The 23119-nt window shown below is 40.9% G+C and overlaps 1 protein-coding gene, 1 long non-coding RNA gene and 1 other non-coding gene across 6 annotated transcripts in view; 2 read left to right on the forward strand and 1 right to left on the reverse strand.

The window, feature by feature from the left end:
* The window catches only part of ZNF365 (zinc finger protein 365), a 113472-nt gene that overhangs the window by 13854 nt on the left and 76499 nt on the right, over positions 1–23119 (forward strand). The window contains exons 3-5 of one of the 3 annotated variants that reach the window (XM_007112898.3): positions 1109–1289; positions 7772–7809; positions 8534–11398. In XM_007112898.3, the coding sequence (XP_007112960.1) occupies positions 1109–1289; positions 7772–7809; positions 8534–8795 (481 nt within the window). In that variant the 3' untranslated portion in view covers positions 8796–11398. Of the gene's footprint in view, positions 1–1108; positions 1290–7771; positions 7810–8533; positions 11399–23119 lie in introns of those variants that run through there. The other 2 variants (XM_007112900.4, XM_055081390.1) reach the window with 2 other exon arrangements.
* LOC114484478 (uncharacterized) overlaps positions 1–23119 on the reverse strand; it is a 60032-nt gene that overhangs the window by 11385 nt on the left and 25528 nt on the right. The window contains exons 1-2 of one of the 2 annotated variants that reach the window (XR_003677414.1): positions 13131–13338; positions 6842–7159 (exon numbers count right to left, since the gene is read on the reverse strand). This is a non-coding gene — a long non-coding RNA (uncharacterized lncRNA). Of the gene's footprint in view, positions 1–6841; positions 7160–13130; positions 13339–23119 lie in introns of those variants that run through there. The other variant, XR_008616314.1, reaches the window with a different exon arrangement.
* LOC112062138 (U6 spliceosomal RNA) lies at positions 12085–12191 on the forward strand. Its single transcript, XR_002890576.1, has one exon. It is a non-coding gene; the product is annotated as a U6 spliceosomal RNA (small nuclear RNA).

Below are 23119 nucleotides of genomic sequence, written 5' to 3' on the forward strand. Positions count from 1 at the left end.
TGTGTGTGTGTGTGTGTGTGTGTGTGTGTGTATTTGTAGAGACGTTTGTGAGGATGGTTACCAAAATGTAAACAGTGGTGGTCTTAGGATAATGGGGTTTCAGGTGATATTTTCTTCATTATATTTTAATGTGTTCGTATTTTTTATAAAGAACTTATTTAGTTATAATTCAGTAAAGTGTTATTTTCATACTTGCATTAGAAATAAAAAGATATAAAGTAGTAATATAGTTATTAAAATTTTTCTGGATTTCTGAATCACAATGAATTATGTAGGTAAAGGTATTTTGCTCAACTTTTTAGGGAAGGGCAACCTGAACATTGCTTCTCCTATGTCAGCTAAAGTAGATTCCCCAACAGACCTTGGATCTACCTCAAGATGGCAGTTCTTGGACTGTTTCATTCTTAGCTCAAAAATATACTATCGGACATGGTGACTCATTTTATATGCTTTGGTGCTCAGTGTGGCCTCTTGCTTCCAGACTTCCTTCCCTGTAGTCTTTTCTTCCCCAACAGCCAGACTTCTAAAATGTAAGTCAGAACTTTTCTCAGAAGTGGCCAGTGGTTTCCCATCTCATAATAAAATCGGGCACACCGCCCTGTGAGGCCCCACCTGGCTCCCTGCTCTGCTGTCCGCCCCCACTCTGCTCTGTCCTTGCAGGAACTCCTTGCTGTACCTCAGACCATTCTGCACATTCCCACCGAGGACCTGGCTTGCTCTCCCAGCTATCTGCATGGCTGTTCCTTGCTTCCTGGTGTCTGTTCAAACACTGCCCCATCCAAAAGGTTGTCCTGACTTTGCTTTCTATAGTTTCACTTACTCCTTCCCTTCCTCCATCATTCGCTGTCCCCTTGCCCTGTTTCTCCTTAGCACTTACCACCATATGACATATGTGTTTACTTGTATATTTTATAGTGACTATCTTCTTCTACTAAAATGTAGTCTCTAAATGTATCACTTAAAATGTAATTTTATCTCTTTTATCATGCTGTGGCCATACTGCCTAGGGCAGTACCTGACGCATAGTAGGCACTCAGTAAATATGTATTGAATGAATGAATTCCTGTCTCGCTTCTCCATTTTGTGTTCTGATGTTTTTGCCTTGCAGAGAAGTGGTTACATTCAACCATTTCCTGGAAGCAGCCGCTGAGAAGGAGGTTCAAGGGAAAGCTCGGCTCCAGGACTTTATTGAGAACCTGCTGCACCGGGTAGAACTGGCGGAAAAGCAGTTGGAGTACTATCACAGCCAGCAGGCCGCTGGCCTCCGCCGGGACATCAGTGAGCACGTGGTGAGTCATGCAGGCCCTGCACCAGGTGTGAGGGCTGTGATATATCAGGTGGGGTCAAGGACAGAAGAAAAGGGAAATGGGGAATGGTTTGCAGGAATTTTCTAGACATCATTTGAAAGCACTGCCCTGGCCATGCCTGTGTCGTGGAAGTGATACAGGTGAGTTCAAGACACTTGGAAGTAAGCAACATCCTGGATGCACGGTCTCCATTTCTTCACCCTCCAGCTCCACACCAAGCTGAGTTGGTAGAAATATTTTTATATTGTAGAATGACAGTTTGAAGTATACAAAGAAATCATCTGTCCCTACCTTGGTGTCAAGTATATAGGAAGTTATTATCCTGTTTCGGAGCTCTTCAAGGAATCTTCTAAAAACTTTCATGCTTCTTAGTTAGCAAAATTTAACCACATTTTTTCTTTAATAGGAAGGAAAACACTGTTTGGTAGTCTCTATAGGTGAAACATTCTTTAAGTGGATTTTCAAAAAGACTAAGAAAAATTCACAGGTGATATGCTATAATACATTTTTGCATACAATTTTACATATGGTTTCAGGGACTTAAAAAACGCCTAGAGCCCAAATGAGAACCCTGAATATGGATGAAGGTCCAGACTCCCATAAGTGGCTTTTTTTTTTGGCTGCACTGGGTCTTCGGTGCTGCGTGAGGGCTTTCTCTAGTTGTGGCGAGCGGGGGCTACTCTTTGTTGTGGTGCACGGGCTTCTCATTGCAGTGGCTTCTCTTGTTGCAGAGCATGGGCTCTAGGTGCGCGGGCTTCAGTAGTTGCAGCACGTGGGCTCAGCAGTTGTGGCGCACACGGGCTTAGTTGCTCCACAGCATGTGGGATCTTCCTGGATGTGGACTGAACCTGTGTCCCCTGCATTGGCAGGTGGATTCTTAACCATTGCGCCACCAGGGAAGGCCCTCCTAAGTGGCTTGATCAAGATTACCTGGTCTCTTTGGAGGGTGGGGTGTTTACAAATAACCATGCTGTAGGTGACGGAGGTGGATGGTCATACTTGCCCTCTATACAATTTCCTTGGTGGTATAAACAACAAAGCCAAAGAATGGATTTTTGCCAACCTAAAGTGGTTTATTTATAACATTTTCATTATCCATTGAATTTTATTTATGCTTACCACCTTCCCAGAAGATTTAAAGATGATTCTTTTACTAACCCACAAATGGACTATATATATGAGGAAAAGAAAAAAAGGAAACATTTATGCTAACCAAAAGGTTAGTAAGGTTGCCATTGGTTGATTGAAAAGTTTAGGTTGAGCAGTCTGGAAGCCAAGATTAACAGGAAACATGATTAAATAATCGAAGAAGGAATGAAATGAAAGGCATGTGGCTAAAAGAAGGAAGACCGGAGGGAGAGAGACAGCAGGAAAGAACAGAGACGTGGAGGAAGGAAAGAAATGAAGAATCTTACACAGTGCCTACTGTAGTAACGTTCCCTCAGCCTTCGAGCTGTACAGTCGGGCAAGCGCCAGAACCTCTCAGTCAGGAACAAAGTGGACTGGAAGGAAGTAAATGTGTCATGTTTGTGAGGTTTCAGTAACTGTCATCAAAGCAGTTTCAGCTACCTGGCGTATTTATTATTTTCCAGGTAGGTGTCTGTGGTCTCCTGAGAAGGAACGTTTATTCCCCTCCTCGATTCCCCAATCACCTCCTTGGGAAATGCAAGAGTGCAGTCTCGGCCGGAGGGACACTCTGAGCCCTTCCCTGCCTCCTTCTTCCACCTTGCCATCTCTCAGGGGAGGGTTGTGGCGTGAGGTCACTGAGCCCAGATGTGAGGTGAGAGGGCCTGGCTTCTAGATCATTCCCACCCTGCTTCTGACTGGATGAGACAGTTTGTCTTCCTGGGCCTATCATTCTTCTATAAAATGAAGCAGTTGGACTAGATGCTGTATAAGGGCTTTTGGCCTCTTAAATTCTCTGATCATCACCTGACTCTGGTGGTTAGGAATTCTAAAATTAAAATGTAGCCATGATATTTTCAGTATTTAGTCTTATTAGTAACCCAGAACTAAGAAATGTATAAATTATTAGTAACCCGGAGCTAAGAAGGTCTCAGAGAAAATAATGGAAGGCAACGAGAAAGAAAGGAAGCCCATTAGTTCTCGCCTTTATTTATATTTCTGTGCTCGCTTCTTCTGCTGACTTTACTTTTCCAGCTTGGAAACTGAACACCTTTTAAAAGACATGGCCAGTCATTACTTCTCATCCTGCTGTATCATGTAATCAAAAGTTGAACAGCATCTCAGCTCTTCTAGTCAGATGTATAGATATAAAATTATGTGTGTGTATGTGTACACATAACATATATACATACACGTACACATAAGTATGTGTATATACATACACACACACACACACACACACACACACACATATACATGTACATACAAATATGGTAGGACATTTAATTAATAAATATTTGTTTTTGTTCTTTATGTCCCCAAACCTGACATCATCTGCCTTCTTCAGATTTGATCTACATAAGGAAGAGTTGACTAATTCAGATCAAATAAAGTGCAGTTAAGAATTTAGAAGTGAGAGCTGTCTGTGAGTAGGGCATGATCAGGCTGTAGTGAGGTGAGCTGACTTTTGGAGGAAGGACACACTGCCCTGAGAAGACCAAGAATGAGATGTTTGATTTCTGAAAGTATGGGCAGATGTGGTGTCCCCTGTTTTCATGTATAGTCCTCTAAACTCTACTTTGGACCATAGTGTACCACGTTATGAGACAGTCTACAAACCCTAAGACCATTTTACCTTTTTACTTTGTCTGTTTCATCATAATAAAATACATTCACCACGTCTTTGACGTAATTAAACTACTCAGTCTGGCCTCTCTGGTATCTGTGGCTATGGATACATGGAAGAACTTGGATTCTTTTAGCAGGAGAACCTTTGAATCGTATCTTTAGTAACCTATTTGGCCGAGCTGAATGAAGGTGCAGGGCACCAAGAAGCATAGGCTTCTGGAGCCTCAGCCCCGCCCAGGAGAGCTCCTGGGTGCTGCAGTGCACCCCAGGATGGAGCGGAACTTTCTGACTGTCCCCCCCCACCTCTGCTCCCTCCTCCAGAACAGTGGGGAATGCTGTCAGGAGCCTGGCCGGCTCTTGCCATCTCCAGCAAGGCTGCTGTACAGAAACAGTGCAGCCTTGTCATCTCCCTTCTTTTCTAACCCCCAGTTCCTTCCCTCTCTCCTCTTCCCTCTTTTTCTCATTACCACCTCCAGAGCCTAGTGACATTTCTAGATTGACGTGTTAGATTGCTTCTTTCTAAGATGTCTTCTAGCTTTAACATTCTTTTGTGCTCTAGAAAAATTTCCTTCCCCCTCATATTTAGTGCCTTTCCCGAAATAATGTTTCGGCATATGTATATTTCCCTTAATCCTCTTGGGCATTTATGTTCTTTTTCACCTGGCTGATTTCTAAAAATGTAATATGCTTACTCAGATAATCTGTCTGTATGCTCAGAAACATGCTGTCGAATTAGACACAAAGTGACCTAATATCCCATCTGCCAAAATCACTCACAGAACTGCTCAAATGGAAGGTCATGAAATAGCTTGGATAATCTTATTTTAAGCATTGCATTTATTTCCTGCAGGTTGCTAAATTAGGACTAGCAGTAATTCATTTACCATATTTACTGGGGATGCAGTGCTTACTGGGTGCTGAGGAAACTGCTGTGAACGAGATCGATGAGGTCCCTGGTCTCAGGGAGGAGGGGCACACAATAAGCAAACAGATAATGAAGATAACTTCGTGTAGTGATAACTACTATAAAGAAAAAAGTAAGATGATATGTTTGAGATGGCCACTTTAGCTTTAGCAAAAAGCTTTCAAAAAAAGCCTTGCTGCAGAGGCAACATTTGCACTGTGACCTGAATAACAAGGACGCAGCTCTGTGAGAATTTGGAAGTGGAATATTCTAGGCAAAGGAATAGGAAATGCAGCTGCCTCAGGAGGGAACAAGCTTGGCATGTTTGAGTGGTGGGTGATAAGTCAGAGAGGTAGGAAGGATCCAGATCAGGCTGGGGCTTCTTGGTCATATGAGGAGTTTGCATATGTTCCACTGCACACGGGGAAGCCACTGGAAGGTTTTTTTGTTTGTTTGTTTTTTGTGGTATGCGGGCCTCCCTCTGCCGCGGCCTCACCCGTTGTGGAGCACAGGCTCCCGACGCACAGGCCCAGCGGCCATGGCTCACGGGCCCAGCCGCTCCGCGGCATGTGGGATCCTCCCAGACCGGGGCGCGAACCCGGTTCCCCTGCATCGGCAGGCGGACGTGCAACCACTGCGCCACCAGGGAAGCCCCTGGAAGGTTTTAAGTAGGAGGTAATCTGTGTTTTAGCAAAATCACCCTGCTGCTCCGTGGGGGACTGACTGGAGGGATGCAAGAATGGGCGACAAGTTAGAAGGCTCTTCTGTTGTGGCAGGTGAGGGGGGATGGCAGCTTGGGTAGAACCGAGTAGAGAGAGGTGAAGGGTATCGGATATGTTCTTGGAGGAAAATTGACAAGACCAGTTGGCCTTGCTGAAGGATTATATTTACCTGGTGAGGGAACGTGAGAAGTCAAAAATGAGTGCAAGGTTTTGGCCTGAAAAATTGAGTATATACAGGGGAAGTTGGAGGAGGGCTAGGTGTCCAGTTTTCCAAAACCTATAATAACCCGAGACACCATATTTGTCTTTTAGAAGTACTTAAATTGGCTCTCAGTGCAAGGTTATTTATATTGTTTCAACCTGAAACCTTGACCAAGGACTCTCTTGATCCCCATCTTCCTACCCTCCTCTCCCTAAATAAAAAGAAGACAAAGTAGTGGGACCAGGAGAAAATGGAGGTAGGTAGTTGGGCTAAGTGGAAAGAGCATTTCCATCTGCCTCAGGCTGTGGAGGCCGGAAGGAACACTGGCCTCTTGCGTCCACAGGGAGGAGAGCACATGAAATTCTTTGGTCCCTGTGATATCAGCCCCACCTCCACCCCAAGCCTCATAATCTAGCAGATCACTGTTGGCCTTTTCCCTGGTGAGAGAAGCACACACACACGCACACCTTTTGCATAAAATTCCAAAGGGAATTATGTACCCATATGCAATACATCATTACACTACATGCTTGCATACATACATGCAGTAAAGTTGAAAACATTTTGTCATGCCTTAGTAATAGTAATTTTTTTTTAAGTGGGAAAGTATTTAAAGGAAGAAAAACCCTGTAAGTTTTTAGAGTTTATATACACACTAAAATCCATTCAAGGAGCCCAGCTGATGGGGAGCGGGGGCAGGTGGACTGGGAGAAAGAGGGTAGAAATGCTGATGCCTTTGGGGTTCCCGGAAACTACCAGTCTGGTGTTTGCCGGAGCCATCTGTTCCCCCTTCTTTGTATATTGCAAGACCTCATGACCCTCATGCAAGGATTGTGCTTTTTTCTGTTCACGTTTACTACTCTCATGCCAAACCCAGCCAGCGTGGACAGGGTCAGCAATAATGCTGACTTGCAATTGTGTCCCAAGGCAGAAGGCAGGAGTCCCATCTTACCTTCTTAGGCACGTGACCCTCAGAAGTCTGCTGAAGAAAGCTGCTTTCTGATTTGCTCCTGGCTGAAGCTCAAGCTTCACACAGAAGACCTGGAGGAAGATCCTGTTATGCTGAGCTTGGTTTTTCGGGTGATTTGAGTACAGCAGGGTGCATGTCTTGGCCACGCTGCGCCAGGATGGCCCTTTCTCCACATCCTCTTTGTCGTCCTCTTCTGTCAGTCTGCCCGCGGATGTGACGCCACTTCTTTCAGTAAAGGCTGCATGAGGGAGGTTGGGAGTACGCTATAAACACACTTGCCTATAAAGTGTCTGGTGACATCTGGAACACAAAGTGATAATTATCATTTATTCTGCAATTGATATCTGAGCCCAGCCACAAAAGTGCATGCAGATATTTTATTGAGAGTGGAAAATAACCTCAAAGATAGATGGCCTCAGGACATTTGTGGAGTTGGTCTTCATATGCTCTCATTTTAGAAATGATGTATTTTAGGCAATAAACATTTTATGCCAATTTTCCCCATAGTTGATACACTGTGACCAGACATAGCTGTCGTAAATTAGCTGCAAATACAGCCTGAATCAATCAAGAAATAATGGCACATCATTCCAGTTTTTAAAAACATGTTTCTTCAAGTGTTGTTCTCTTGAGGGGCTGTTTAACTTTTTGAAATTTTTGAGATCTGCTGATACTGGTTTCTTGGAAATCTGAGAACAGGGAGCCACAGAGGCTTCCTGAGTTAGCAGAGCTGAGCATGAGACCTTCTTGTTCTCTGCGGTGATGAATGGTGCCATGGGCAGTGATCCTGATACCAGTTACCGGCTTCTTTAATGGGAATACAATTTCTTAAAAATATAAGCAAGGAGGACTTTTAAAACCGAATCCAACCTTTCAGTGAAGTAATGTTTTGTCTTATTTGTTTTCCTTCAGCTTACAGATATCTCCTCAAATAGGAAATCCAAATGCCTGTATGTATATCTTTTTATACTTAGGCTATTTGATAATGTTTGCATAATATGTTTTCCTGTTGTACTTTATATGATATCTATAATATAAATGGATTTGAGAGTTTCAGGAGAAAATTTACCTGCTTGTGTACCTAACTTTCTAAAATGTGGATGTGACTTTTAACTCTGCTAATAGTCTGTGAGTATATGGCAGTATGATAGTACGGCAGGAGTCTTTTTAAAATATTGTATAACTTTCTCTTATTGTGCTATAGTGTAGTCGTAATATCTCTATAGCACTATCAATATAGTGTGCACACTAATTTTTATATATATATAAAGTTATACTGTGAATCATATACTTTATGATAGCTGTACTACAGATTTGTTTGAATCCCCTAGAAGTCACTTAAAGAGTGAAGAGATATGGGTTCTGGTCCCATCTTCTCCATAGACCACTGTATGTATTACCCTGGATAGTCATTTAAGTTTTCTATACCTCAGTTTTTATCACTGGTAAATAAGACTAGTAATATGTCCCTGGGAATTCAGTATCATGAGATCACTTCATGAAGGCCATACAAATTTTTGGAAGAAAAATATCAATATATATTATTTGTTTTACTGGCAGCATTATTGCCACCTTAGCATGCAGGAGTGATTGTCCCATAAGTAGTTTTTATTCTTTTAAGGATTTAAAGAAATCTTTCTTTCTGCTCATCTCCCCGCCCCCAACCATTTGTAGAAGCCGAGGGCACCCACATTCTGTGTGTAACCACCCTGATCTCAAGACCCATTTCCATCCAAAGGGAAGGAGCTACCTGAAAAAAGCCAAGGATGACAGAGCCAGCATGCAGCCTGCCAAGTCCATGTACGAACAGGCTGAGTCCGCAAGAGAACTCTGCAGACCAGCAAAGAAAGGGGAGCCTCTAGGATTTACCCGGAAGGGCAACATGAGGCCCAAAATGGCCAAAAAAAAGCCAACAGCGATTGTGAACATCATCTAAAAGGGTGGGTGGCTCTGGACAACCACCACTGGGCTTTGGGAATGTTGTTCTAGGGGTTAGTAATGTTCTTTTAGACACAAGCCATCATAAAGCACATTTCATGTCCATATAGGCACCTGGATTAACCAGAATTTAACAAATGGAAATCTCGGTGAACCAGAATTTTTTACAAGTCCCTTCTGGAAGCAAGAGGCAAATTACAGAAAGAATTTTTTTAAAATGCAAGCAGTCTTATTCCAAACTTTTAGTAAAATGAAGCTCCAACTTCTAAGATGATTAGCCCGTCTCCAGCCATTTCCACATCTGGAGTTCTGTGCAGTGGTTAATTCTCAGGCCCAAGGCCAAAGAAGATGTCAGGCACTGGAAAAAAACTCAACCGGTGCCCCCTGCTCTCTGAATTGTGAGGCAAGGAATGGGAATGTAAAGTTCTGTTAATAATAGTGGAATAAACATATTTTTGTTTGTTTTTAACCTTACCCTCAATTAATTTGGGAGCTTCCAAAATAAGGCTGTTTCCCTGAGTATTCTGATTAATCAAGATTTCAGTGTTTGGGTTGCTTCAAGGACTCGTTCTGTCAGACTTCAGTTGTCATTTCGACAGACTGTTTTCTAGTTTGTTTCATTTAGGTTTTTGTTTCCCTGTATGCATGTTTATTCTTATTTTGATGCACCTCTGCTCTCTTCTTTGGCTGAGTATTCTGCACCCTAAGACCAAGCTGCCAGCCTCTTATCTTAATAGCTGCTTCTACTGCTATGGTTGGGGAGGATAGTAGAACACTTTTGATCGGCACCCATCACCAGTTCAGGGTCTGAATGGTTGGATGCCAGTGGCTTGCACGTTTAGTGCATTGTGAGCCATCCCGGAGACACCACAGATGTTACTCAGCCCTTTCCTAAAACCTGCTTCCCAGAGGGTGTCAGCATCCTCTCTGTTAGCTGTAGACATGACTTTCTCCTTGCTAGCCTAACTTTTTCCACCTCCTGCTGCTTCTGTGCCCTTTTATGACTAAAATACATGTTCTTACCTTTCAACAAAGTATCTGATGTATTTGTTGTATACGGCCTTCTAAAGTAATTTCTGAAATAAACAGTGCATGTGGGATCCAGAATCTGAGATTGTCCTCCCCTCCCTGCCTCCCTAAAATGGCCTTGGTTTCCATAAAGAACCATCTGTTACAAACCTCCTGCTTTACAATTTTCCTCAAGAATGAATTTCCGTGTTACTTTTTTTTTTTTAATTAGCAATATCATCAGGTCTCCTGCAGAGTTTACAGTGATGACATTCTTTTGGAAATAAGAACAATTATGTCCACAAATATATACATTTATTTGTATAAATGTACAGCACATAACACATACAAAATATATATGTCAAGTATATTAATAATTTATTTTTAAATACTCATGAAAAAGGTGTGTGTTTGTGGTGGGTGGTTTTTAAACTATATATGGTCTTGTAAATTGAATTCTCTTATTTTAAAAATTAAAGCTGTAACCTAATTAACATTAGTAGAATTATGATTGTTATTGCAATAAGCATCAGATTAGCAATGAATTAAACATAGGTAACAAAGCAATTACTTAAAATGCCAGTAAACTGAAAAGTGTAACTTATACAAATGCTTTGAACCTATCATAGTGAAAATGTTAATTTTTGAATCTTCACCTTGACTTCTGGCTCACGGGGGTGGGCTTTTCACGTGGTGTATAGGCAACTATTAAGTGGGAAAAAACATTGCTGTGAATATCACTGTTTAGGCTAACACTAAAAACTGTAACGTTATAATAATTATTTATTTGGAGAATTAATCTCCTTCAAGGTTATTTATTATTGATGTTTATACCATGATTGCACTTAGCCTTTTACATACTAAAAAATTGACTTGTTTGTTGTATTGCATGCTCTTTGTCCCATGATGTGTGTGTGCAATGACAACAGTTTGCTTTTAAAGGTGATATAAGCCAGATTTTTCCCCCATTTTATTTAATGTAACTTACATTTTCAATTTTCATTTAATATGCCTAGAGGGCATGACAGCTCTCTTTGACAGTGGTACCCAGTGATCTTAAGAAAGCACCATAACGTCATATCTACTCTATGTACATTACACAAGAGAAATGATTTTAAGGTTTATTATATTAAAAAAATTTTTTAAAGTTCTAACTAAATTCTGACTCTTACATAAGGAGATGCATTATGTATATTGTGCTTCCTTAGAGACATAAATTTGCTTTTGATACATGGGAGCCACCTCATTCTAAGGGATATCCCATTTACATGCCTTGGCCTGAGTCTTGTGCCATGTCCAACTTGGGTCTTATTTTTAAATATTTTCTTTGTCTTAATAGGCAGTCAACCTTAGAATTGGTTTTTTGAAGAAATCACCAAAGTTTCTGAGAAAACATGTTCAAGTTTAAACTGAAGAATGGATCTAATTTTATTATTTGCTTTGTAAGGAAGAAATCTTTATTTCAAACCTTCTTTCATTCTCTTTTCCCAAACTACGTTACAGATTCTTAAATGCAAAGTTCAGATTACTTAGACACTGTTTTCCGGTATTCTACAGGGTCATTCTGTTGTATGGAAGTAGGAATATTCTGTTCCCAGATTTAAAAAAAAAGTTTTTAGATTATGAAATAATAATAAAGCTATATTTATGACTAACATGTTGGTATGTTTTGTCTAGTTGAAGTGTTTCCAGGGAACCAAGTGTGCTTGTCTATTAACAGTGAACAAAATAGTTCTTCATGAATAAGTTGTTCATTGTACATATAAACACTATGATCTTGTACCTATAAATTTTCTTGAGAACTTAGCTTGATCTTTTTTATCATAATGCCTCTATCTAAAGGTTCTTTTTACATATGTTCACACTCAGAAGTCCTCATTAAAAGCTCATTTGGCACTTTTCTCCCATCTTCCTCCACAACCATGAGTAATTTTCCTACACTGTATTTTTAAACTTATCAACTCTTAGCAAAAACCATGAACAGATTTCACAGTGTATATCCCAGACTATATGTGCTATACATTCTAGTCATTACAAGGCTCAGAAAGTGATCAGGATAGTTAACAGAATTATATCATTGGTAGAATTACTCAGCCATTGGTCTTTTAAGAACCACGGAATTAGGAAAATTTATGGGATTCCATTTGTTCAGAAGCTATTAGAGCTGTTAGGGAGATGACCTCAGTCTGTTCTTATGCTTACTCCTGTTAAAGTTAATAGGTGCTCACTTCGGCACCCATTTTATATATATATATATATATATATATATATATATATATGTGCTCGCTTCGGCAGCACATATACTAAAATTGGAACGATACAGAGAAGATTAGCATGGCCCCTGCACAAGGATGACATGCAAATTGGTGAAGCATTCCATATTAAAAAAAAAAAAAAAAAGTTAATGGGTTCACCAGGTCATATTGTTCTTGAGAAATAACTGTGGCATTCTTGATTATCTCTGGGCATTAGAAAACATAAATAAATCCCCATATCTCAATTCTGTTCAACCTGGATCCTTGAAAAATGAATTCCAGAGATGGCATGCATGCATGACCTAAACACAGTCCCTGGAAACATTTCAAATATTTAAAAGATGGCGGACTTCAGAAATTGGATTCCTTTTGGTGAATTAAGGTGGTGAATTTTTTTTTTTTTTGTCCATGTTTGGCATCAGTAAAATGCACAAATCTGAAATTTTCATTTAAGAAAGGGATCTTCGGGCTTCCCTGGTGGCGCAGTGGTTGAGAATCCGCCTGCCAATGCAGGGGACACGGGTTCGTGCCCCGGTCCGGGAAGATCCCACATGCCGCGGAGCGGCTGGGCCCGTGAGCCATGGCCACTGAGCCTGTGCGTCCGGAGCCTGTGCTCCGCAACGGGAGAGGCCACAACAGTGAGAGGCCCACGTACCACAAAACAAAACAAAACAAAACAAAAAAAAAACAAAAGAAAGTTATCTTCAACCTGCCCTATGATACATTTACTCTGGGTTTGCAGCCATTATTCCAAACCAGAAATGACTTTTTTCCATTCAAGGAACCTCACACATAGGCAGGCCCGGCTCTCCTGTCTGCCCTGTAATAGGGACGTTGGTAAATAAATTTTGTATATATCTGAGATGGTGAATGAAAGCTTTGGTACTCATGTCCTGTGAGAAGAGGAGACACAGCTGCTGTCCTTGAATATCTGAAGTGCTGTCACAGGCAAGAACACTTATTTTTTATGGCTGCAAAAGACATTACTAAGACAGTGAGTGAAATTTCTAAAGAAGCAGATGGTAAGTTATTAAAGGAAAAATGTCTAAGTGCAACACAGAGTAGGTCACCTTGTTGAAAAGTGAGGATCCTTCGAAGAACACTTGTAGCCCTGGGATTCTGTCATATGTGATACTGAATTATTGTAAATGTTGGCTGCATAAAACAGCATTGACGTGACAAATTGATTTTGGAGATTTTTCCCATTGACTTGGACTTTGTACACGTATCCACAGTTATCCTCATAAAATGCATTTGAGGTAGGTAGGGATGAGGAGGTATCACTTTCTTCCCTTAGCAGATGCAGAAACAGCAGCTGGGGAGATGAGAGAGATACATGTGGGCAGTGTTACCTCAGTCAGAACCAGGTGCTTCCCAGGAAGCATCACACCTCACTGAAATGTAGCTTTAGTGTTTAAAGAGAAGGTACATTTTTTGTTACAACATGACTCCTGAATGCAAGCCAACCACTTCATCTGGTGTTCAGTTGAGTCAACAGCAATTATGTCCAACACTGGGGGAGAAATTGGCAATGCTGGACTTACTAAGAGGTGGTGTGGTGTGTCAGGTTGCAGTATTGCGCCTGTCTCAGGCACTTTTTTCCTCACACATTTTTCAGATAATTTTGATGATACTTAACTTTTGCCATTCTTGTAACAATACTTATGACTTCACCGTATTTTACAATGAAAGTGGGGCTTATGGTGGTTTGAAAGAGTTGTCCAGGGGCCACGAGCTCATTCATAACAGAGCCAGAGCAAGAATCAGAATATTGTCTCCATGAATCTTGGCCAGTGCTCTTTCACAACATTGTGCCTCTTCCTTGACAAGAGTCCCAGATAATGGTCCTAAATGCATGCATTTGTTGATTATACAGTGGCTCTCAAAGTCCTAAAATTCAGCTTAGTATTTATTATCAATTATTGCACTTACTTAATGCAAGCCACTGTGGAGGATATAAATATCACCACTCCGTAATTTCTACACAGCCCCTGCTTTATAACAGAGCCACCCCAACTTGCCAAAGAATTCCAGAGTTTCAGATCTAAGTGTGTTAGAGTTTAGTGCACACATTTTTGGATACTTCAAATTGGTAGTTTGCTGACTGATGAGAGGGGCACTGCATTTACCTTGGTCAGATATATCATAGAGAAACAGCTGATTATATGTCTCAATCCCTCCTCTTTGTTCAAGGGGGAGCATCCATTTCCCCTATTCTCAAGAATGTACCACTTTATTTTTATCCCTACTTAAGTCTGCCTGTAACTTGACACCACAGATGAAATTTCTTATACTAATATAATCCTAAACACAGAGGGCTGGTAGAAGGAAATGGGATTCTTATTAGGTGAGGGACACCCTTGCATAAACACAAAGGAGCTTACAGGGGGGTTAGGGCAAATGAGTGGACACACAGTTAGTTAGTGGGACTCAGAACAAAGTCCTGAGCTTGCCTGCAGGCTCTGGCTCCGGCCTACCTCTCCCACCTCCTCTAGCCCCACACCTCTACTCACCCCTCTCCAGACCAGCTTCCTTCCAGAGCCTCACCAGTATCCTGCTCTCCCCCTGCACCACAGTTATGCTGGGTTAGGCCTTCTGCCTGAAATGCCTTTTTCTTTCTTCTCCTCCTGGTTAATTTCTACTCAGCCTTCAGATTTCAAGTCATCACTCCCCCAAGGCAGCCTCATAACTCTTAGAACACCACATATGTTCAGGGTCAGGTCTAGCATATCTCACCATTGCCTTATCATTTAGAAGGGAGCTGTTCATCAAAGTGAATGCCTAGTTTGGCCCAATAGCTTCAGCAAGTCCCAGTTTAAGTTCTCACCGAAGAGGTCTTGTCAAAATCACTGGAACTAACTACACATCCAACAATCCACTTATCCATCCATCCATCCAGCCATCCATCCATCCAGCCAGCCAGCCAGCCAGACAACCAATCGCCAGTATTCACTGGGGGCCCTTTATGAGCCAGTCACTGTAGTAGGTACAAGGGATATAGGCTGCCTCCTAACCAGATATATTTGGGGTAGCTGGTGAAGTTTTCTGAACCATTAAGGCCAATCCGTCACTGTTGGCCTTTCTGGAATGGGATCTACATTTCCCGGACTGGACCTAGGACTTTTGTAGTCTTATAGGACTACAGTATCTAAATGGAATCCCTGACTCAGTCATTCTCCATCCCATGATATGTGGCTGAACCACACTGGCACCATTTTGTCAGCTCCATCTTAGGCCCACAGTCCTACCCCATCTCTTTTTCTGACTGAGCTTTAGCCTAACTCACAAGGAATGCACCAAACCAGAGGAGTTCCCTGTCATCTTTTACCCTTACCTTCAACTGATATGAAAACTTGAAGAGTGCTTTTTGCTGACGCAGATGGTTAATGGTCATGAGACACCTGCCCCCACCCCGGGGGGGGGAAGGAAAAGCCCCCAGTTCCAGTTGGTGTGGACGTGCTTCTCACTTGGTAGTCAGATTCTATTTTTATCTTTAGCCCCTTTATATCCCCCTGTACCCCTTCGGCAGTGCAGAGTGAAGCTGCGAGTGCCTCTGAATTATCTCTGCCTGATCCTTCCTGCCTGAATGTAAGTTACCCACAATAAACTTCATAATTGCACTTTATGGAGTTGCCTGCTTCATTTTTCAGTCACAGAGTTCTGTCTTAGTTCAGATGATATTATTCAATATCTCCGCTTCCGAACATGTGACATTATTTTCTTCACAGCATTGATTACTATCTGAAATTATTCATTTACTTGTTTATTGTTTGTTCCCTACCGCTGCCTCATGGGAGTACCTGTCCATCTTATTCATTGAATACTGCCAAAATCCTGACTGATGAAAATTTGTTCAGTGAATCAGTGAATTGGTTCTAGAGAGAAAGTCCTTCTCCTGAGCTCAGATTTGGAACAAGGCTAATGGATAGCCACTGATGACTGGGAGGTTACAGTGAAAAGACTTGGAGGAATCCCTGCAGTATGTACAATAGAACATAGAGAGGAATCTTTTGGGTGCCCCACCTGGTCTAAACGTTCTTCTTCCTTAGATGAAGGCAGTTTGCAGACAATGCTGGTCCTCCCAGGGATAACATAGGCTTCTGCAAAAGGGAAGCTGGGCTAACAGGCAACCCTACCTCTCCAGCTGGTAACAGAAACTCCTCTGAGATGACTATAGCAGTCATTCTAAAACTTTCGTGGGACTAATAATCACTTGGGGAATTTGGTGAAAATACAAAGGTCTAGGACGTATCCAACTTCACCAAGCAATGAAATTGAGCAGGACCCTGTGGGGCCCCTCTGTGTCCCCCATTTCTTGTTTGTAGAAAAAGGCTTTCGTTTCCTAGGCCTTCCCTGAGTTCCAAAGAGCCAGACACAAGCAGTTACTAATTAGGGAAGTGAGGGAATGCAGAAACAAAGGAAAAGCAATTAAGCAAGAAAAGTAATAATAGTTCAATGATAAAACAGAATCCTAGTTCCTCCTCAAGGAATATACATAACAATCTAATACATATCTTTGAGTTGTTCTGCAGAAACTAAGACCCCGCCCCGGTAGAGGAGGGTGACTGCAAGCACACAGACCCCAGACTGGTTGGAACCAGAAGGTTGATGATTAAGGCTCCTAAAACACCACCCTGTTACCTCACTACCAACCAATCAGAAGACAGTCATGCACCCTGCAGCCCTCACCCCAAATGTTGCTTTTAAAAACCCTTCCCTGAAAGCCATCAGGGAGTTTGGGTCTTTTGAACATGAGGTTCCTGTTCTCCTTGCTTGGTGCCTGCAATAAATACTGTACTTTACCACAACCCAGTGTCAGTAAATTGGCTTTGCTGCTTGGTGGGTGAGCAGACCCAAGTTTGGTTCAGTAACAGCATCTGTGTTCTCTATTAGCTCTCTAGCTAATTCCGATACACACCAAAGTTTGATAGCTACTGCTCTGTATGGCTGCATATCCCAAAATTTATTCCATGGAACACTAGTTCTCAGAGTGTTAATGGTTAATTAAATAAATTATCAGATTAAATGTTTCCTACTGCAGATGGTTCAGAATCATTAAAATGCAAATGTGCATCGTGGATCTCTCAGAGGGGGAAAAGTGTACTATGCTTCCTAAACTTATTTGGCCATGGAACTATTTCTTCTGAGGAACATGTATTAACATCTTCTGCAACTACTGTAGTTAGTGTTCAGAATATACTTTGGTAAACATTTCAAAATTGCAATCACTGACTGCCGGCCTTCCCGCTGCCACCCCCAGCCGCCTTTTTGGGAGAACTTCAGATCTATCTTAAGGCAGTGCACATTTAACAGCCAGAGTGGCCAATTTTAGGTGATTTGGGGGTCACCTAAAACCTTGCTTTTCAAAGTAGTCTGTGAAGCAATTTCCTGCATCACTTGGGAGTTTGTTAGAAATGCAGAATCCCAGATCCCCGCCCCCCACCCACCAGAGCTACTGAGTTGGAATCTGCATTTTAATAGGATCTCTGGGGGATTCATTGGCACCAATATAGAGAAGTGGTTCTTAATGAGGGCAAGGGTGGGGAGGAGGGAGACAGAAATACATGGGGAGCCATTCAATATGCAATTACTGGCCCTTTCCTCATCATCCCCTATCAGAATTTCTGATTCACTCTTGGAAAAGGAGAGAAGGGAAAAAAGTCCCCCTTGGTAATACTGATATACTCTCTGGGTCTTCCTTTCTTTGGCTCAGTTTTTCCAAGCCTGGGCTCCTGACTGAGAGAGTCGGGGACAGCAGTCCTCACAGATTCAGGAAACCCAGCAAGAAGCAAACCCTTCCTGAAATTTAAAGTGTTTATCGAACAATAAATTATATAAATGAACTTATTTGGATATAATAGAGAGAGAAAAAACTTGGTTGTGACTCAAATTAATTAGTGTAAAAATTGCGTGGGATTTCATTATTGTTCTTAGGCTTCTTAGCACAAGTGAACTAAAAGTAAAACTCAAAGTTAGTCTGTCTCTTTATTCTTGAGAGCTTTCACCTCTATCTCTGAAATACTTTGTCAAGTGTACCACCCTGTGGATCATCCAAGTAATCCAGTTTCTTTTTTTCTGTTACTATGGCCTTTCTCCAGTTTCTGGCCTTTTGCTGTAAACCTAGATTCTCTCCTTTGCCTTGCCTTTTGATTTTCAGCCAGTATTATCATGATGTGCCTCGGTGTGGTTTTCTTTGTATTTATTTTGCTGATGGTTGCTTCTTGAATCTGTGGCAGAGTTTCATAAATTTGTGTGTTGCTATCATTCTTCATTTGGAAAATTGTTGGCCATTATATCTTCAAATATTCCTTTTGCATCATCCTCTCCTGTCCTTCTGGGGCTCATGTGTATTACACATTTTCATTGTGTCCTACATATCTTTTGTGCTTTATCCTATGTTTTCCATTCCTATTTTCTTTGTGCTTCAATTTAGGCATTTTCTATTGATCCTTTTTGCTGTTCATTAATCCTGTCTTCTGTTTCTTTTTTTCTTTTTTCCATATTTATTTATTTAACTGTGTCGGGTCTTAGTTGTGGCATGTGGGATCTTTTAGTTGTGGCATGTGAACTCTTAGTTACGGCATGGGGGATCTAGTTCCCTGACCAGGGATCGAACCTGGGCCCCTGCATTGGGAGCACAGAGTCTTCGCCACTGGACCACCAGGGAAGTCCCCTGTCTTCTGTTCCTAAGCTCTATTAAACCCATAATATCATATATTATATATATATATAAATATATATATATTTTATGCGGGCCTCTCACTGTTGTGGCCTCTCCCGTTGCAGAGCACAGGCTCTGGACACAGAGGCTCAGTGGCCATGGCTCACGGGCCCAGCTGCTCCGCGGCATGTGGGATCCTCCCGGACCGGGGCATGAACCCGTGTCCCCTGCATCGGCAGGCGGACTCTCAACCACTGCGCCACCAGGGAAGCCCTAAAATATGTATTTCTACTCAGGAGAATCAACCTCAATAAATGTACTTTCTTTGTTTACCAAATGACCACTTAAATTGTTCCTCAAAATTTCCAACATTGGTCATCAACTCCTTGAATCTACTTGAGGTAAATATACTATTCTTTCTCCTCATTTTGCATCTTTATAATGTTTATCCATACATCAGCCTAATGCTGATTATTACTGTGCATCCTGTCTGAAGAGCTTGGAGTAGATTGTTTTAGTACTTTGTGCCATAGCAGTCATTTAAAAATTACTAGTAATGATTCCGGTGGATAAAACATTCAGGAGTCTTTCATAAATAGAAACTGCTCTAAACATGAACAAAATGTCCATCTCATTTCTTTGCTAATGCCATGTTTCATTCAACTAAAGATATTTCCTGCAGCCTTTACCTCTAAAGGGTTGGCATAGAAAGTGAGAGAAAATTAAAATCATCTCATGTCAATCAAAACCTTGGGACATTTGCTAATATTCTTCAGAGCTATTGCAGGGGAGGAAAAATAATTTTCCCTCTACCCTTCTAGGTTCTTGGCTGAGACTCCCCTGTAATAAAAGACAGATTAACAAGAGAAAAACATTTTTAAATACATATACAGCTACGTATAGATATGAGAGCCCCACAAAGATACGAGACTCAAAGAAGTGACCAAAGCACACAAAGAAACAATAAATTTGTGGAGAACTGACAAGACAATGGGGTTTTGGCTAGGGGTAGTAAAATGATGAAGAAGTAACAAGGTTTGTTTAATACAGCCTTGTTGGCTGTAAATTCCCCTGACTCTGGTGACAATGATGCCTTTTACCCTCCTGGTACAGGGAGTGTAACTTTCATGTGGAAGATTTATCTTTAAGGGGGACAAAAGGGTAGGAGAATCCTTTTTGCACCAGCTGTTTCTCAAGTACTTCTATTCAAAATAATCAATATGTCAAAGTGGCATATAGATTGGGGTGACATATTCTGAACCCCCACACTATTTACCTAACTTAAGCTAGATGTGCTTCATCATCCACAACTCAGACATTGTTGTGGCATTTTTGCCTTACAGATGGACAGGACTTTAGAGATCTTTAGTCTCCTTCCTATTTTATACTTGGGGAAACTGAGATATGGATTGATATCATGACTTTCTGAGAATCACCCAGAGAGTAGCAGAGAAAGAAGGACAATCTGAGTCTTTTAATTTTCTTAAACTTGAAGCTCCTTGAGAGCAAGTAACAAATTTACTTTTCTTCAGAAACTTACTTTTCTCTTACATTACATCTCTATATAAAAAAATACCTAAATCAGATTCAGGATTTATATTGTGTATTGTATGCTACCTTTGTGCAAATAGAAAACAGAAATAATAGGAAATATATATTTGTAAAAGGAAACAATGGAAAGAAACTAAAAACTAAAAAATTAGTTCCCTTTCTTAGGGGAGGGAGAGAACAGGAAGGAGGGGAGAGGGATACAATGAAGACTTCTCTGAATTACTTTGTTTTATGATTTTGATTTTGGAATCATGTAAATGTTTTACATAATAAAAACCAATTTAAACGTGTAAAAATTGAAAATAATGACAAAAATTCACAAATAACTAAAGGAGTGAAAAGTAGAAACCAACATAATTACAGTTAGGAATGATTTTTAGTGGTCTACCCTCCAGTGATGATATTCAAACATAACGATGAAAGACTCAACGCTGATGAATATTTCTAATGAAAGGAAAGCCAGCAGCAAATGTATGTATTCTGCTTTGATGCAGTCTATTTATTCTCAAAAATTGTGTAATATATGTTTCACGGCCAATCTCAGACTGTGTCATTCTTAAAGATGGTATGTACTAGTTCTGATTTGGGCTGTATAGGCAGATAAAATTCAGATCCACTCTCTACTACTCATGTCACCTTGGGCAAATTAGTTAATTTCTCTATGCTTTCATTTGCATATACATAAAGTACAAATAGTGATCTACCTTAAGGACTTGCTGTGAAGATTAATGTAGATAATCCACGTAAAGAGTTTAGCACAATCTCAGGTATATAGTGAGAGCTCAATAAATTTTAGCAGTTATTTAAAGAAACACTGCTTCAACAAGTAAAAATAACTAAAAAATAAAAATAAATAGATAGATTTTATATTAAAAATGTTAACTACATTATACATACAAAAGAGTATATATAATATATGGGCATAATTTTCTTAAATAATAAGATGAACCCTCAGGTACTCCTACCCAGCTCAAGATACAGAACATTTATAAGGAATTTTCAAGTCCTTGCAAATAATACTTTCTTTAGTTTTGTTTTAGAAATTTAAAAAAAAAATAAGGTTTTACTGTATCTTTTGTGATTAATCTTTTCTCAACATTTCTTTATTTAGGATTCATACTAGCTGCATTTCACCCAGTTTCATGGTTGTAAGGTGCTCTATTATATGAATGCACCACAACTATTTTAAAAATCCACTCTTCTATTGATAAGCATTTGGACTGATTTCAGTTTTTTGCTATTACTAGGGTCAAATGACAAAAATAATACAATTTAGTAATGAGTGTGATGACTTAACTTCCAGAGACAAAGTATATGTGGTTACTGTAATCAGAATGGTTTTACCCACAGACACCTTTGGTAGCACCTTATTGATGTCCCTTGGACTGAAATAGATGGGCAGCCGTTTTGTTTGGTAACAGAGATCTAAGTCATTGACTACCACGTTCTCATCCCAATTTCCAACCTGAGCCAGCTCACAGGGCCCTGTGAATGGAGGGGAATCTAGTCAACCTGATGAAGGATCCTGCAACACTGGCACAATTATGTACTGTAAATCTGTTATTAGCCTTTCCCACAGGAATCTGTGGCTGTTTACCAGAGTTAATCCACAGTAGGCAAAGTAAAATACCCAGATTCTTCAGGACTTACTTCTCTGAATAAGTCTCTTTTACTTCTCAGAGCTCTGAGCTGATACACAACCCCAAGGACCCAAAAGGCCCCTGAGTAAAAGTAGGGGGCTTTGGAGTTGAGGTGAAAAATGAAATTTTAACCTAAATCCGCATTGCAGTTGGCCTAGGAGGTCTGCAAAGCCATACTGTGCTAAGCTTTGAAAGTATGATTGAAATAGATTTAGTCAGCTACTGGAAACATCCCCACACTGGCATCCTTACCTTTGGAGTAAAGCTTTTGTGATAGGAGAGGCCCAGTAGAAGTCCATAGATTTGCTTCCCCCAAATAGTATACAATAATTAATACTACATACCTGAGGTAATTGCAAAGATCACTGCCACTATCAAATCTCGAAAGCTGCAGGACCATTGATTCGTTTCACATCAACATTAACTCATCTGTTTGGTCCATGCAGAATACAGATGAATCTGGAATAATGACAGTGGATTATTGCAATGACTACTGCAGATGTTACAGGTGTGGACTCCTTGCAGGAACAATAGCTGGTATTATCTATTGACCTGGATAATGATTTTCCCCCTCTATTCTGAATAGCAAAAGAACACCAGAAGCAGTTTGCTTTCATCTATCAGGGATAGCACTATACTTTCATCACCTTCATTTGGAGCTATGTCAACATTCTGGGTTTTGGCAATAAACTAGTCCACAGAAACCAAAGGTGTCTCACCATTCTACAGTACAGTGTGTTAGTCCATTACATGGATGACTTATGCTGATTGGACCAGGTAAGTAGGAAGTAACAGGTACTTTAGGTGCCTTGGTAAAATACTTGCAAGCTGGAGGTGGGAGAAACACCCCATGAAAATTCAAGGTATGCCATCTTGGTGAAACTTCTAGTTGAGTAGCTTGGGAAATGTGGTATCTCCTAAAAAAAAGGAAGACAAATTGCTATACCTTATATTCTTATCACTAGGAAGGCTTGATGGGTTTCTTTGGATTTTAAAGGCAACATACACCACAGTTGAATGTGCTGTTCTGACACAGTACAGGTGATGACCTGTAAGTTTGCCCGTTTTGAATGTGCCTAGAATAAAAGAAGCTCTGCAGCTGGTCTAGACTGCTGTGCAAGCTGTTCTGCTCTTCGAGCTTACGACCCAGCAGAGCCAGCAGCTGGAGATGCTGTAGGGAGCTTTGAGATATGCTCTAGGAGAATCA

The sequence above is a fragment of the Physeter macrocephalus genome, chromosome 20 (genome assembly GCF_002837175.3).
Source record: "Physeter macrocephalus isolate SW-GA chromosome 20, ASM283717v5, whole genome shotgun sequence".
NCBI classification, from domain to species: Eukaryota; Metazoa; Chordata; class Mammalia; order Artiodactyla; family Physeteridae; genus Physeter; species Physeter macrocephalus.